The 14,762-nt window shown below is 36.5% G+C and overlaps 1 protein-coding gene across 1 annotated transcript in view; it reads right to left on the bottom strand.

Moving 5' to 3' along the window:
• Positions 1–3,218: 3,218 nt before the first annotated feature.
• LOC117435373 (syndecan-2-like) overlaps positions 3,219–14,762 on the bottom strand; it is a 34,129-nt gene continuing 22,585 nt past the window's right edge. The window contains exons 2-5 of the mRNA XM_034058467.3: positions 6,638–6,755; positions 6,089–6,243; positions 5,471–5,612; positions 3,219–4,411 (exon numbers count right to left, since the gene is read on the bottom strand). Coding sequence (XP_033914358.1) covers positions 4,248–4,411; positions 5,471–5,612; positions 6,089–6,243; positions 6,638–6,755 — 579 coding nt within the window. The 3' untranslated portion in view covers positions 3,219–4,247. The remainder of the gene's footprint in view (positions 4,412–5,470; positions 5,613–6,088; positions 6,244–6,637; positions 6,756–14,762) is intronic.

Below are 14,762 nucleotides of genomic sequence, written 5' to 3'. Positions count from 1 at the left end.
TATTATTATCATTATTATTATTATTATTATTATTATTATTATTATTATTATTATTATTATTGCAAGAAAATAAATAAAGTACTAGACATGTCAGGACAATAATTAGGATTGATTCTCTAATTTCTGATAACTGTTCTTTTCAAACTTCAGCTACTGAATATCTCTGCATTGAGTGTTATGGAAATGTAATTCACACCTACTGTATATCTAACTCTCTTCAGTGCTGAAAGGATAACTTAATAAACATTTGATTTTCACATGATGTGTATTATTATACATATACACAAATACAGAATGAAGAAAAATGTAAAAATATAGTTTGAAAATGTAAAAATTATAGTTGAAACATGCAGTTGAAGAATGCAGCAGTCCCCTTGTTCTCGTCCGTTTCCTGCCATTTCCTATACACAAAGTAGAAATTATCAGTTGAACCCTGTGGTTTGTACTGAAGCAGATCAGGTGATCTCAAACTTGGTTTCCTGTATTTTTTTTTTCAATTGGTAAGACAGTAGCTAGATAGAGCTGGAGATGATCCGCAGATAGACTAAATTCTCAAGTTTGTTGCAATTTATATATAATAATAAATGGTCAGCAGTGTGGAGTAGTGGTTAGGGCGCTGGACTCCAGACCGGAGGGTCATGGGTTCAATCCCCAGTGGGGGACACTGCTGTTGTACCCTTGAGCAAGGTACTTTACCTAAAATTGCTCCAGTAAAAACCCAACTGTATAAATGGGTAATTGTATGTAAAAAATAATGTGTAAAAAAATAATGTGATATCTTGTAACAATTGTAAGTCGCCCTGGATAAGGGCGTCTGCTAAGAAATAAATAAATAATAATAATATCAGATGTTTTATTTTAGATACAGTGTCATATCATTGATATAATTATCTAAAAGAGCAAAATGTATGACTTGTAGAAATCATTCACAATCAGTCTAGAGAAAAATAGGAAATCTGAAAATGTGATGGTTATTGGCTAAAAACTGTTAAATATATATATAAAACATTAGTCAATTACATTCAAACATGTGGGTGGTGATAGCCCAGCATATTGGAATAAAGGTTATTTAGTTATATAACAGTATTCCAAGATCACCATGTCCACAAAAATCCTCACATCGGGTGATACCTCTGTTGCAACCTGGCAGTCAATTTCCTTCAATCTGTACCAGTCTAATGAAGACCCACTTCATTTCAAGCTGTTCAAGCCAACTGTAATAGCATTCATGGTCAATGGCCAGGCCCTTAAGATTAACTATAAGGCAAGATAATTGCACATAACAGCAGACAAGCTTAAATTCAAAGCTGATCTGATTTCCATTACATGAGAGTAGCTGTTATTTACTTTGTATAATATATGAGCTTTCATTGTCCAGGGAAATCTTAGTTCTAATAACCTTTCCTGTTTGCTGCTCTCCTTGACAAAGTAATATTGCGTTCTCTAGGTGTAGCTATTTTTGATATTGGTGGTGAGCTGTTGATCTTATTATGCCATTCTTCCAGTGCTAATGCCAAGCATTGCAGCACCTGGTCATGATACTAAGTGAAGCGACCCTGGCTCAGAGCCATCTTAAATCCTCTAAGAATGCGCTTCAGGTTAGCCAGTCACGAACACACATGCAGGGTTCTCTCCTACCCGCATTCAGCTTCTGCAGTGATGGAAGAACATCATATGTTGACCTGAATAGGAAGCTGATCCTCCTGTTCCATTGTCCACAGGTCTTGCCTGTCAATCGTACGCTGTTCCACATTCTCAAATCTCATCCATTCTCCCTGCTTAGCCTGGGAGACCCCATCCGCTCCTCCTGCTTTTGCACTTCAGTAACTAACAACTTCCTCTTTTCAGTTGGAGCTGCTTTGTGCCTCTCGGGGTAGCTGAACTGAGACCAAGGCCTCCTCTTCCTTGTTATACTTGCCCCATAATATCACGGATATAAAAGGCGTCCTTTGCTGCCCACTTTCTGTCAATTCTCATTACAGGTGCTACCTCCCTTATACACTCGTCACACGATTCCATCAGTGTCGTTTCCAGGTGAACCTTTATGTACTTAAAATCCTCAGTTAGAGTTGAGATTAGCAGCTCAGCTAGTCAATAATTGAAATGTAATTACTGCCCATACACAATGCTAAATAACATTTCCTCAAAATGTTTATGGTCCATTGGGCACAATACAATTACATGGCGAGATTTTTAAAAGGTCCAACATTATAAAGAATTTGCATTGCTTCTCTGGACTTTGAGAGAACGTATTGTGTATACCAGACACGTTAAATATATTAAGTAAGGGTATTATTTTACTGGTCAGAAGGAAGACCAGGCTTTATTCTACTGATAGCTTTTAAAAACGGGTTTAATAAAACAAGTTGAATAACATTTTTGATTGTACTACTTGTGTAACTGTCTGCATGATTCCCTTTGAAAACCTCTAGCAACCATGTAAACAATATACTACAGCAACGGTAAAAAGTTTACAAAAAAAAACCAAAACAGAAAACCAGGTTACTCAAATAGCCTATACATTATAGACCTTGATAGAAAATGATCAGCCAGTGTCTTCTGTGCAGACCCATTTATGAAGAAAAGAAATGCTGCAGAACCTATCGCCCATATAATATGGCTTGGGGATTATTTTGTTTCAAGTTGTATACTCTGCGAATTGAATTTATTTTCATTCACTATACTCCATTTAATCTAACCACTGCTGCACACTTCGTCTTGGTGCGAGGGAAGCACACCACGCAGTTCAAGGAAAAAACTAATGTGCCCTACTAGTCTGGTAGGCAAAAAAATAATAATAATCATTAAGCTATTTTTTATTTTTTTTTCCATATGGACATTTTTATTTTTATCATTGGTGCCATTTAGTTATATAAATCAAAATCCAGGCCTTATTTTGGCTCAGAAGCAGCACAAACATGCCCTTGTGTTCATTTAAAAAAAACTCAACAAAAAGCTCCTATGAGAAAGATCTGATGGTTTTGGTCATTGTATGCAGTGATGGCATTACAAAAATACACTTATAGTTTTTATTATATAGTAAGAGAAACTGTAAGGAGTGAAATGTATGGAAAAATAACATCTTTTCACATTTCATACAAAGTTAATCCACATTTTCCATTTGTATATTTTTGTACTTACTGGTACCTTTTATAAAACATTTTATAGGAAGAGTATGAAGTGGAACTAAATATGCATACACACACAAAAAAAAGTCATTTTAGTATTAGGCCACAATGTTTATTCAGTAGTGCGTTTCAAATTATAGATACAATACTGTCTGCTTCTGTAAGACTAACAATTGCCTGTGCTTCTAAATTGGCAGCAAAAATCTCACACACTGAATTACAGAAACTTTTCTATCCAGTCTGGAACAAGCGCAATTCAAAATGGTAGGCACTTCAGAGGCTTAATACATTGTAAATATATATATATATTTTATACATGTATTTTTAAGCAGTTGGATTCCAAATGATCTAATCACAAACCTTCTAATGGAAAGGAGAGGTAAATTTTTTTTAAAGTGGCCGATGGAATCTGCAGCAGTTTCCAGAATACCGTTAAGTCTTTGGGTTTTCTTAAGCTTTTCTGTCAGTAGCTTACATAAAATCTTCTATCCTGAAGATCGAAGTAAAGAAACAACTGCAACAGATGCTGCTGTTGAAATGACTGAAGCTACAAAATGAAGCAGTGTGAGAAATTCCCAATCGTGACTATTTTATATAAAGCGAAAGACAGTTTATAAAGTACCAGAGAAAAAAAGTACATTTACACTTACTGCTATCTTATTATTTTCTAGACAAAATTGCACCATGAAAACTATAGAAAGGCAATTTTAAAACAGATAAATTAATGAAGTGCATCTTGTAGATCAACTTCACACATGCTATGACAAAATTAAAAGAGCTAGACACAGAACAATTATATTCAATTATTTCCATCGTCTTTTTACATATACTGCTTTATTAAAAACTAGTCTATGAAAAACAATCGCTTCATTAGACACCTCCACTGCTTCTCACAATTACATACTAAGTGTTGTTTTGTTTTGTTTATCAGCCTTTTAAAGGATACATGAAATATTTAAATACATTGGGATTCGCCATAAAACAGCCTTGTTGGCTTTTCTTTTTTTTTTTTAGGAAAAAAAAAGAAAGGTCTTCATTACTCTAAACAAAAACTTTTTTTGTATTCATTTCTGTTTTTTAAAAAGTTCACTGATCTCAATCAGAGACTCTCCATAATGTTTATGCATAAAATTCCTTGGTAGGTGCCTTCTGATAGGCAGCACTGGATGGTTTGCGTTCCCCAAGGTCATAGCTGCCTTCATCCTTCTTCCTCATGCGGTACACCAGCAGCAAGATCAGGAAGATTGCAAACAGGAACCCAATCACTCCACCAGCAATTACAGCTGTAGGACAAAACACAAGGATTAAGGTACAAAAGGGATGGAAATAAGACTCCCATTGCAAAGCAGTATGAGCCAATCCTGGCTTTAAAAAGAAACACCTGAGCTTGTTACCTATACACTACGGCTAATCAAGCATATACAAAGTATTATGAAGTCTGTTGGATATACAACTGCTCTCCAACAAAAGTGTTCACTCCAGGTCGGTGAATTTTATTCCTTCAAATATAAAATTCAAGATGCATACAATGAAAAGGGGGAAGAAAAACTAAAAATATATACCTTTGAGCACTTGAGACATTTAATCCTACTGCCCCCCCACCCCCCACCCAAGCCCACCACATAAATATGCCTACAACACAAGTATGATTGCTTTAGCGTTCTTTACTGAAGAACATAGGCTTAATTATAAACACTGCCCAGGTAAACTTTGAAAGGACACTTGTTAAAATCACACTTATAAATCAAATGTGAATACCACTGGGAATGCTAACTTTACTTAAGCATTCATTAGGGGCTTGTATGCTCTATTCACTGCAGCACAACACATATGGAGATTAGTCTCCTGTGAATCATAGGAGTACACTATCTTGTCACCTCACAGAAAAAGAGGTTAAGACTTCTGGCCATGAAGGTGAAAGTGTTCAAATCAAACTTATACCACAATATCTGTTAGATAGGGATAAAAAAAGAAAGTACAAACTTAAACAGAAATTAAATTCCTTTTTCTAGTGTACAGAACATCAGTGTATGTGTGACAGAGTTAAATAATGAGTGCACTTATCAGAAACCAGTAGGAATGTGTTATCTGTTAGAAATCCTAGAAGTTGAGATGATTTCTGCAAAACCATACTGTTATGCTTGAAATACCGTTTTGTGACACAGGTGTTTGCAAGAACCGCAAGTGCTTTATGAAAATGACCCCAAATATAATAATATACCTTAACAATAATATACCTTAACAAGGGAAGTTCTGAAACCCAGGACTGGGTGCAGGGTTAGTGCCAATGTGAAGCCCTGGAGTTATCATAAAAATCATACCTAATGCAGCTATTCACATACCTGCCAGAACTTCTGTTCTCTGGAAGAGGTTTTCGGACCGTATCTCCGCAGACACATCTGTGTCCACACCACTCCCAGACATCTTTGGCTTACTAGTTGTGCTCATTAAATCCAGATCTGTATCCGTGACCAGAACTGGTGGCTATATGAAAAGGAACAAAAAAAATAAAATTCTATAAAAAAGATTTTTGCAAAACACCAAAGTCCCTAAAAATATATATATAAAAAACATTCCAACGTGACAGTGCTTGTTACAGTATAGCATTACATATTAAAAAATCAAGCCAAGAAAAAAGTGAGTACAGCATACACTTATACACATGGATTAAAACTATTTGCTCTTTTCCTATTCTGATTAATCCATAGTTGTCATGGGTTACACATTTCAACTCATATAAACGTTTAGTATTGCAGATTATTTGTGTGCATTTTACATGGTCATTTAAGATGAGCGATCTGATGTATGCACAGCTAACATGGAAACAAAACACAAAAAGCTGTACAGTACATACAATTACCAGTTTTGATATGCAATTTAGCATACCTTCTCCATGTTGGCAATACCCTTTGCTTTAAACACCAAGAGTAGGTATACAGTAACAAATAGGTATACTGCACCTCGGTTCTGGCAGGATTCTTAGGCAGCAGTCTGGCTTTGGCTGTAGATGTCTCAACTTTGTGTGTGAATACTTTAGTCGAGTCCCTGGTTGGTTGTGCTTTTGGAAACATATACGTTTTCACAGTGACGGGCTCCTCGATTTCCACTTTGAGACCTAAAACATGAGGATTGTTTAAAAAAAAAAAAAAAAAAATCTAACAGCCAGCACAGCAAAAAGTTACTCCCAGAAAGGGTTTCAGAATGTGTATTTCATTGCAAGGACATCAAATCAAATCAATGGAAACGATTGCATGTTCATGCAAGTTTTCTGCATAAAAAAACGGTTTAAATTTATATTATCATTTTTATTTTTAAATAGCCTTGGCTATGAATACACCTTATCATCAGTTCCAATTGCTTTACAAAAAGTCTGCAATGATGACTTCTGGTGTCTGTTTTGTTATGCACTGGTTAATAGTTGAGGGAAGACTATGAAGACAATTGTGGGTTTTGCAGCATTTTTTTCTAACACACACAACTGGGGGGAGAGAGATGGTAGACATTCTTACCCGAGCCTGACCCAGAATTAAAATCATCATCATCATCTACTGGATAATCCCCTGACCCATCCTCAAGATACAAATCCTTTTCGTCAGGAGAAATTTGACCCTGTGTAGCTGCCAGTGTCTAAAAAAGCACAAAAAAAAAAATCAAACAACATATAAAATAAAAACAACTTTAGGACCTAGAAAGAAAAAAAAAAAATCAACAGCACTTTTCAGATTGCAAACAAGTTACCTGAATTAAGCACCAGCAAAATCAACAGACACTGAACAACACCAATGTTTTTTTTTTTTTGTTTGTTTTTAAATCACATTTAGCGCTGGGACACGGCCTGCTGCAATTACCATGGAAACTAGATGAAATGTTGAAACATTTGTTTAGTTCTGAGGGAGGAAGAAGTAAAAGGCAGCTACTCTGCTGTGTTGTGCAGACTCTGGCTGGATGAGTAAAGAGATTTGAGTAACCTCAGAGGCATGCATGTAGGCTCATAGCCCAACAGCTTTTCCCACTAGCTCACTGCCCCTAGCTCTCTGTGTGTTTAATACCTCGACTTCAAGCATTCAAATTGCAGGGCACAATCCATGGAAACCCAATTCTGAGCTGTTTGAGCTCATCCTAGCGGATTATGTTTTTAATACAGATTGTGCTTTTCAAATCTTTACAAAAGCTGCTGTAATCAAATTGGACAGGGGGCTCTTAAAAACCTGCCACAGTCAACAGCCTGTATTGATTCTTTTCCAGTTTGGGTGTTTTGCAGATAACCCTGCTGCCAAGAACCCAGATTCAATTTTCCACTCTATGCTTAACAAAAATAAAAGGATTCAAGGAAAAGAAAGACACACTTTCTTCAAAGCATTCAGTGCAGGAAGAAAAAAAGCCGCATAAAAACACAAATCGAGGTATGCGGTCCACAGAGCACTAAAGGACGAGATAATTAAAAATGATACTTCAGATAGCCGAGAGGAACAGCAGATTCCTAAATAAAGGCATTAGTGTTACAGCTCTCTGATCAAAGAACAAATGTGTTGAAGCCAGATAAGTCTGTTTAAAAATGTTATCTGGGTAAACCTGTCTGGCTAGTTATTTGATAATAAATCTTCAAACTCTCACAAAAACTATAAAATTGGAATGTTTGTGAACAAAAAAAAGCACCTTCTGTAGCACAATCTGTGTGGAGGCTGTGTGGTCCAGTGGTTAAGGAAAAGGGCTTGTAACCAGGAGGTCCCTGGTTCAAATCCCACCTCAGCCACTGACTAACTGTGTGATCCTGAGCAAGTCACTTAACCTCCTTGTGCGCCGTCTTTCGGGTGAGACGTAGTTGTAAGTGACTCTGCAGCTGATGCATAGTTCACACACCCTAGTCTCTATAAGTCGCCTTGGATAAAGGCGTCTGCTAAATAAACAAATAATAATAATCGAGGGGTTAGGGTTTAGGGTTAGGGTTATGTCATAGCTGATTTAACAATATCAAGTAAAATGGAAAGGTGAAAAAGATATGTATCATTGATAAATCCAGGTTAAAAACAATGTGGTCTGCAATGGAAAACATTGTCTGAAAGCAAGCTGTTAGGTATAGTCAGAAACTAAAATAATGTGGAACTGAAAAAAGGTAATGTTCACTTGATACCACCTGTAATTGAGCTTTATTGAGAGAATTATACAATACAAAGTATCTACAGTACTGTATATCAAAACATGTATGTATCATTGATATGGCTAGATATTAAAAAACAATCTGGCTGCAAAAGGGAAAGGAAACTAAGAAAGAATACAGATGTGTACCAAACATCAAGACAATTTCACACAAGGTAACATTAGGTAGTCCAAGATTAGCAATAAACCAGGGTCTGTACAATCAGTGTACAGTCTCTATACACAAGAAACTTACAAAGTTATAGCCTTAATATGGCAGCCAAATAAGGACCAAGGTCATGCCTGCCAACACATCTATCATGGAGGGTTGCTCTAACTCTACAAACATGAAGTCACTACCTCAAACGGTTTCTGAAGATACCGTATGCAGCTTTGACACTTTGGTGACGGCAACTTTGCAAAAAAAAAAAAGGGGTCAATATCACCCTTGATAGAAATGATTGAGAATCAAATACACCTGGGTCACTTCATGAAAAGGGGTTACCAATGTATGGTTTGTAAACTTGTGTACTAAAATAAAAATAAGTAAAGAAAATAGGACTGCGATTAGAATTGTAAATCAATAAGGGGTATATGTTTAGATAAAAGATGATAACGTGAAAGTCAGAGGATGTATCATATTTGAATAAACATCTCGTCTCTAAAAAACACACCGTTTTTAAAACAGGAAAAATGTGACATACTAAAATCGCTGTTTTAAGTACCTGCATCTTCCCGATTTTACAGTATTATTGTAAGCACCATCTACTTTTCATTTAATAAACCTTTTTGATAAAAATAAGTTGTAAAAACAATCACATCTGCTGCATCACGGCCTACTTCCTGGTGTTATGACTGCTACTAAGGGCAGTGAAGCAAATACTTTAAACCGTGTCTAAATGCCCAAACCACATTCACAGCAATCCTACACAGTAACTGAAAAAGCTCTACAAACCGGCAGCAACTGAACTCACACAATATCCTGGTATCCCTGAATAGATCATTGTCTCCTCTTTAAAACTATGCCAAGGATTTTAATGAGCAATCCATCTCACAATTTCAGGGGTACCATAAATAAAATGAATTTACTACTCTAACAATGCTGAATGACTGGGTGGAACATTTGTTCTGCCAAGGCATACAAAATTAAATGTAGTGTTGTCCTTGGCAGTCCTTAGCTAGAAACCTCTTTTTGATGGTAAAATGAAGAGAAAATCTCATCCCTAGTTATTCCACAAACACATTCACCAGCAAGGCTTACATAAGTATAAAATCTCTCTCTCTCTCTCTCTCTCTCTCTCTCTAAATACAAAGAGAGACATTTATGAAGATAAAAAAATACTACAAATGCTATTTCTGGCAGTGCTTTGTAGAATAGGCCTTTTTTTTTGGCTCCAATAAACGCAGACGATTGTACCAATTAAACAGTCATCACACCTCACCTACAGTAACATACTGCACAGTAACAGACAGATTCCCACAATCTCAACAAGTACAGGGGGGAAAGCACTACTGTGGATCGACCTGATTGCCAGACCGTGCAATTAAGAAAAACAAAAATCAGTGTAGTATAGATGGGGAGTACCATATTGTAGGTACGCAATGTAAAGCACAGTAGTGCTGGGACAAATATCTGAATATTTGAACGAATATTTTTTGACATGTATTCGGATACATGTCTGCTATTTGGCATCCTTTGTTTTGTAGTTAATTCACTGGGGTAAAGTAAGGCCTACACAACGTATTCTTTACTCCTGGGATATTTAAATTATGAGTGACTATCCGAATCCTGTGTTCGTCCTATGGTAAAGCATATTAATATACATGGCAAACCAGGGTAAATTATAGTAAATGCATAGTATATCCATGGGAAAAGCAAGGCAAAACTAGTTTTAAAAAGGCTGCCAAGCAGCTACTGCACACAACAGACACACACACATATTTGTTCGGTACTGTTGCCAAGGCAAAATTACACATCATTTGCTCAACCAATTTATCAGGGGGTCTATTCCATATCCAGATTTTCAAATCTCCTGCAGCTAAAACACATTGAGGATTTTTACAGCATGACTGACCTGCATAGAATTCTGTCTTCTACTTCCTTTGGAGTATGCATTAAGAAAGTGCAAATCCTTATTCAAAGCATATTTTGCTAAGTACAGGAAATGTTTTAAATAAGGATTTCCACTTTTCTGCAGTCAGCAAATGGAGATGGTGGAGACTGCACAGTGATCATAAAGAAAAGAGCCTGTCAGCTTGAGTTTACACATCATACTATTTATTAAGTCTATTTAAACTGCTGCTTCCTGAAAAGGGTGCACATTGCTAGGGATTAGAGACAAAAGTTTGGATCTACATGCAAAACATTTCCTGTACTCATCAAAATATGCTTAAACAAGGTCTCTCTCTCTCTCTCTCTCTCTCTCTCTCTCTCTCTCTCTCTCTCTCTCTCTCTCTCTCTCTCTCTCTCTCTCTCTCTCTCTCTCTCTCTCTCTCTCTCTCTCTCTCTCTCTCTCTCTCTCTCTCTCTCTCTCTCTCTCTCTCTCTCTCTCTCTCTCTCTCTCTCTCTCTCAAGTAAAACAACAGTTCTTGTAGAATATATTAATCTCACACATCACAGAGCTCTTTTTCATTTGCCATTTTTTGAAACTGTAGCGCAAATTCTGGTGAGATATTGTTGGCAAAACCATGGGAGGAGATGTTACAACCACCAGGGGATCAAGAGCGGGAAGCCATGTCTGCTTGCCCTGGGCGTGGGGTTAAGTAGCGGGCTGCTGCTGCTGTTGGGCTCAGTGTTGCCAGATTGGGTGGATTCACGCCGAACTGGGCAAATTCTTTTTAATTGTGGGTAAAATAATGGCTTTGCGCAGGTGCCTAATTTTTGGGCTACTATGCAGGTATCACATTTGGATATATTTTGAATGGTTTTAAAGTTTTAACTATATTTTTGATCAAAATACTAAGTTATATGATACACAACCCTCAGTGTTGTAACATCAACATGCATTATCATCTGTGGATATGACATACTGCTATACATTGCATTATGGGTAGCATATGTTTTGAGCGCACCTGTTTACAGGAGATCGCTTGAGTTATACTGATATAAATATGTAGGAAAGAGTGGGAGTCTGATCCTGAATTAAACGTGGAGAGAGTGTTCTCTGAGGTCATAGTTAACATGGAGAGTGTTCTCTCAGAGGTCATAGTTTTATAAGAGTTTAAGACTTTAATTTCAGTTCATGCATAAAGGACATTGTATTGATTTTTTTTGTACATATCCAACTGTCATCTGAATTCAAGTCGGTTAGAGATTTTTTACGTTTTAAATTCAAATGTTTTATTGATATTTAAGTTATAAATTCGGGTTTTTTTTCTTTGAAGACCTTTGCTTACACAGTTTTAACTGCACTAACCTATATGGCCACTCTGCCACCCAAAGCTACACAGTGTGTGTTTGTGCCCTGCTGAGATCTTATCATTCTAATAATTGAAGATAAAATGCAGTAAGAAACTGGAAAATACCGTGTTTATTCGGCTACTTTGGAGCTAGTTTAGGCAACATAACATTGGGCTACTTTTGGGCTGGTATTTGGTTGACTTTGGGCTGCTACAAACGCATTTTCATTTCTGGCAACTCTGACAATCTGGAGTGGAAGAAAGAGCACAAAAGCAACACTCCCGGCTTAAACCGCTGCATTCCAGAACCTGGAAATCCTGGTGTGTCTGCCTTCATTTTCACGCAATGCTACAATATATATATATATATATATATTTAATTCATTTTTTTGATAATATTTGTTCTGCTTTAAAAAAAAAAAGAAATATTGCAATTTAGAATCCTGCACACTGCACCTAGTCTTTCTATTATACCAGTAGCTATGCCATAGCTGCTATGGTACTCAATCTGAACTATGTAGGGCTAGCGGCTTTTGATTAAACCCGTTTTTCTACAACAATCTTTTTTTTTTTTTTGGAGTGTGTGTAAAATCTCTGTGCAGCAATGATCTGGTAAAACTACAGTTCCTAGATTCCCCTCATGCCTGAAACTGTTTAGTTGGTCTGCTGTACAGAACGCCTCCACACACATACTTACTGTACTGTGAGAATGACACAGGAATGCTTACTGTGAGACATACATATGCTGAAAATTGTATGTGTAAAGTGAAATGTGCAGTTGTGAGCAAACATTATATCAGTCCCTGGGATTGTTGAATGAAGTGTAAGAAAATATATATATTGTTGGTTTTCTTCATCACACAGCACGGGTTCACTCTCATTTTGGCGATGCTACTGCATACATTATACACAGAACTGAAGAAGCAGGGAGGGAATACAGTTAAGTGAAACGTCTTGGGTATTGTGCAGAGGAGATTTGCTTTATAGTGCAATGCAAATGTCACCAACAGGATGTGTAAAAATAGTCTGCCGATGTGTTATTTGACATTATGGAGGTATCACTGGCAGTGCACTGGGGAAAATCTCAGTTTATCTAGGAAAACGTTCACCAGTCAAATACTAAAAAAAAAAAAAAAAAAAAGAAAAAAAAAAGAGGAACTGCACAACGGTACTGGAGGAAATGTATGAGGGTCTAATTCACTCTTCTGTTCGAACAAAAAGAAATACACAGATGGCCGTTTATATGTTGTTTGAACACTGCCAGATAAAGTGGTTTGTTTTAATCTCTGCACTAGCCGCCAGTCCTAAAGGGCTTGTTAATATCCGACTCTCGGGGGGGCGGTTAATAAGGAAGTAATCAATCCTCCATGAAAGGCAGCATCATAGGTCTTTGTACTTTGTACTGTATCACTTATGGTGAATTAATGTTAGAAATCACAGGCAAACAAGCAATGATTTCCAATTCAAGTGGCTTTTATCTGCTACAGTAGCCAAGTGGTGATTTAATTTATTTACGTTTTTTTTTTCTCTTTTGATGCTTAATACAGAAATCCACACCCACAAGTACAACCATTAAAAAAAAAAAAAAAAAAAAAACCTAACTAACCTTTATTGTATTTTCAAAGCCAATAGATTTTATTAGTAATGGTTTGGCTTTTAGAAACCTGTTGATAATTATTATTTTTTTAATTCATCAGCATGAAGGTCAGATTTGACAAAATTGCCTTTAGCTGAACCATGTAAAGCTGCTTGAATTATAAGTACGTGTACTCAAACATAAATCTAACTGACTGTAACCATGTAATCAAAGTCATTATAAAAAATGTTGCAACCTTAATAGGATACTACATTGAAGTAGTTTTCCTATTTTATTTTGACAATGGATCGAACATGTATGAATAAAATCAACTTTCTTCTCCCAAAAGATCCAAACCATTACAGTATGTCACATACTCAGATGGTATAAAAAAAACAAAGTCAATTGAACTTCAATAAAACTGAAGGTTACCAGTCAGTGACCCTTATTATTCTAAACTACAAACTGTTATCACATCTTAACCTTTCTACTTCCATTTAAGAGGTGATGCTACCTGTAAGGGTTAACACACAGCTTCATGTGTTTGCTTTTCACTCTTCAGTAGACCTGCAATTCCAATTAATTTTATCTGAAAGCACTGAATGGAGAATACAAAATGTAATATTCACGTGGAGCACCTTGCTTCCACTTCCAAACACACAGACGTTAAAGGAAGAGCAAAGCAGGTTGTACAGGAAATGGGAAAACTTGCTTTCGTAGGGTTTTGTCATTTTTCACGACCTCTTTCTCAGGTGTCAAAGCTTCGCCCTACACTCCTAAAACAACAGTCGAATCCTTCCCCAAGCTGTTGCAGCAATTGATAATTAAAAGTATGAGGGAAAAACCATAAAAAATTGCAAACGAGATATTTTTGAAGCAAGTGGATTCCCAAATAGAGCCAGATCCACAGCAGTAGCAGGAGCAGAGGCAGAGCCACCAGCAATAGATCTACCAGCATTACATTTCAGGATATTAAACTTAAGGGACCCCAGACCCATGACATTTAAAAAAAAAAAATTACAGAGCATAAGAGCATTTTTAGGAAAAACAAAAGGGAAGAGGGGGGTTGTAATTCAGGATTATTTCCCTGATCGAGAAATGTTTATTGTGTCTGTTAAATATTTGATGAAAAAAGGGGCAGGGAAGGAAATGTTTAGCGATCAGGAAAGATGGAGACTGAAAAATGTAAGCAAATTAAAGTCAGGTCTCGGAAACAAAGATAGTAATGATGAGTAAACCTTTTCCTTTTGTTTTCTCCGTCGTCTCCTCCTGTTTCTTTTTACTTTTTAATTTTCTAATGGGTGAATTTAAAATCAGGAGCTTAAATGTAAATGGGTGTAGAGACACACTGAAAAAAGCTGCTATTTTTGAGTTGATCAAGCAAAAAAATATAAATCATGTTTTTGCAAGAAACACAGTGACAAATAATTGTATTGAGTGGAAAAAAGAATGGAGGGGCGATGTGGTTTTAAGTCACAGGTCCTCTCTGAGCACGTGGGTTGCGGTTTTATTTTCTAAAAATG

Source organism: Acipenser ruthenus, chromosome 3 (genome assembly GCF_902713425.1).
Source record: "Acipenser ruthenus chromosome 3, fAciRut3.2 maternal haplotype, whole genome shotgun sequence".
Classification (NCBI taxonomy): Eukaryota; Metazoa; Chordata; class Actinopteri; order Acipenseriformes; family Acipenseridae; genus Acipenser; species Acipenser ruthenus.
Note: the sequence above shows the minus strand (reverse complement) of the source record. Positions and strands in the feature narration are given on the sequence as shown.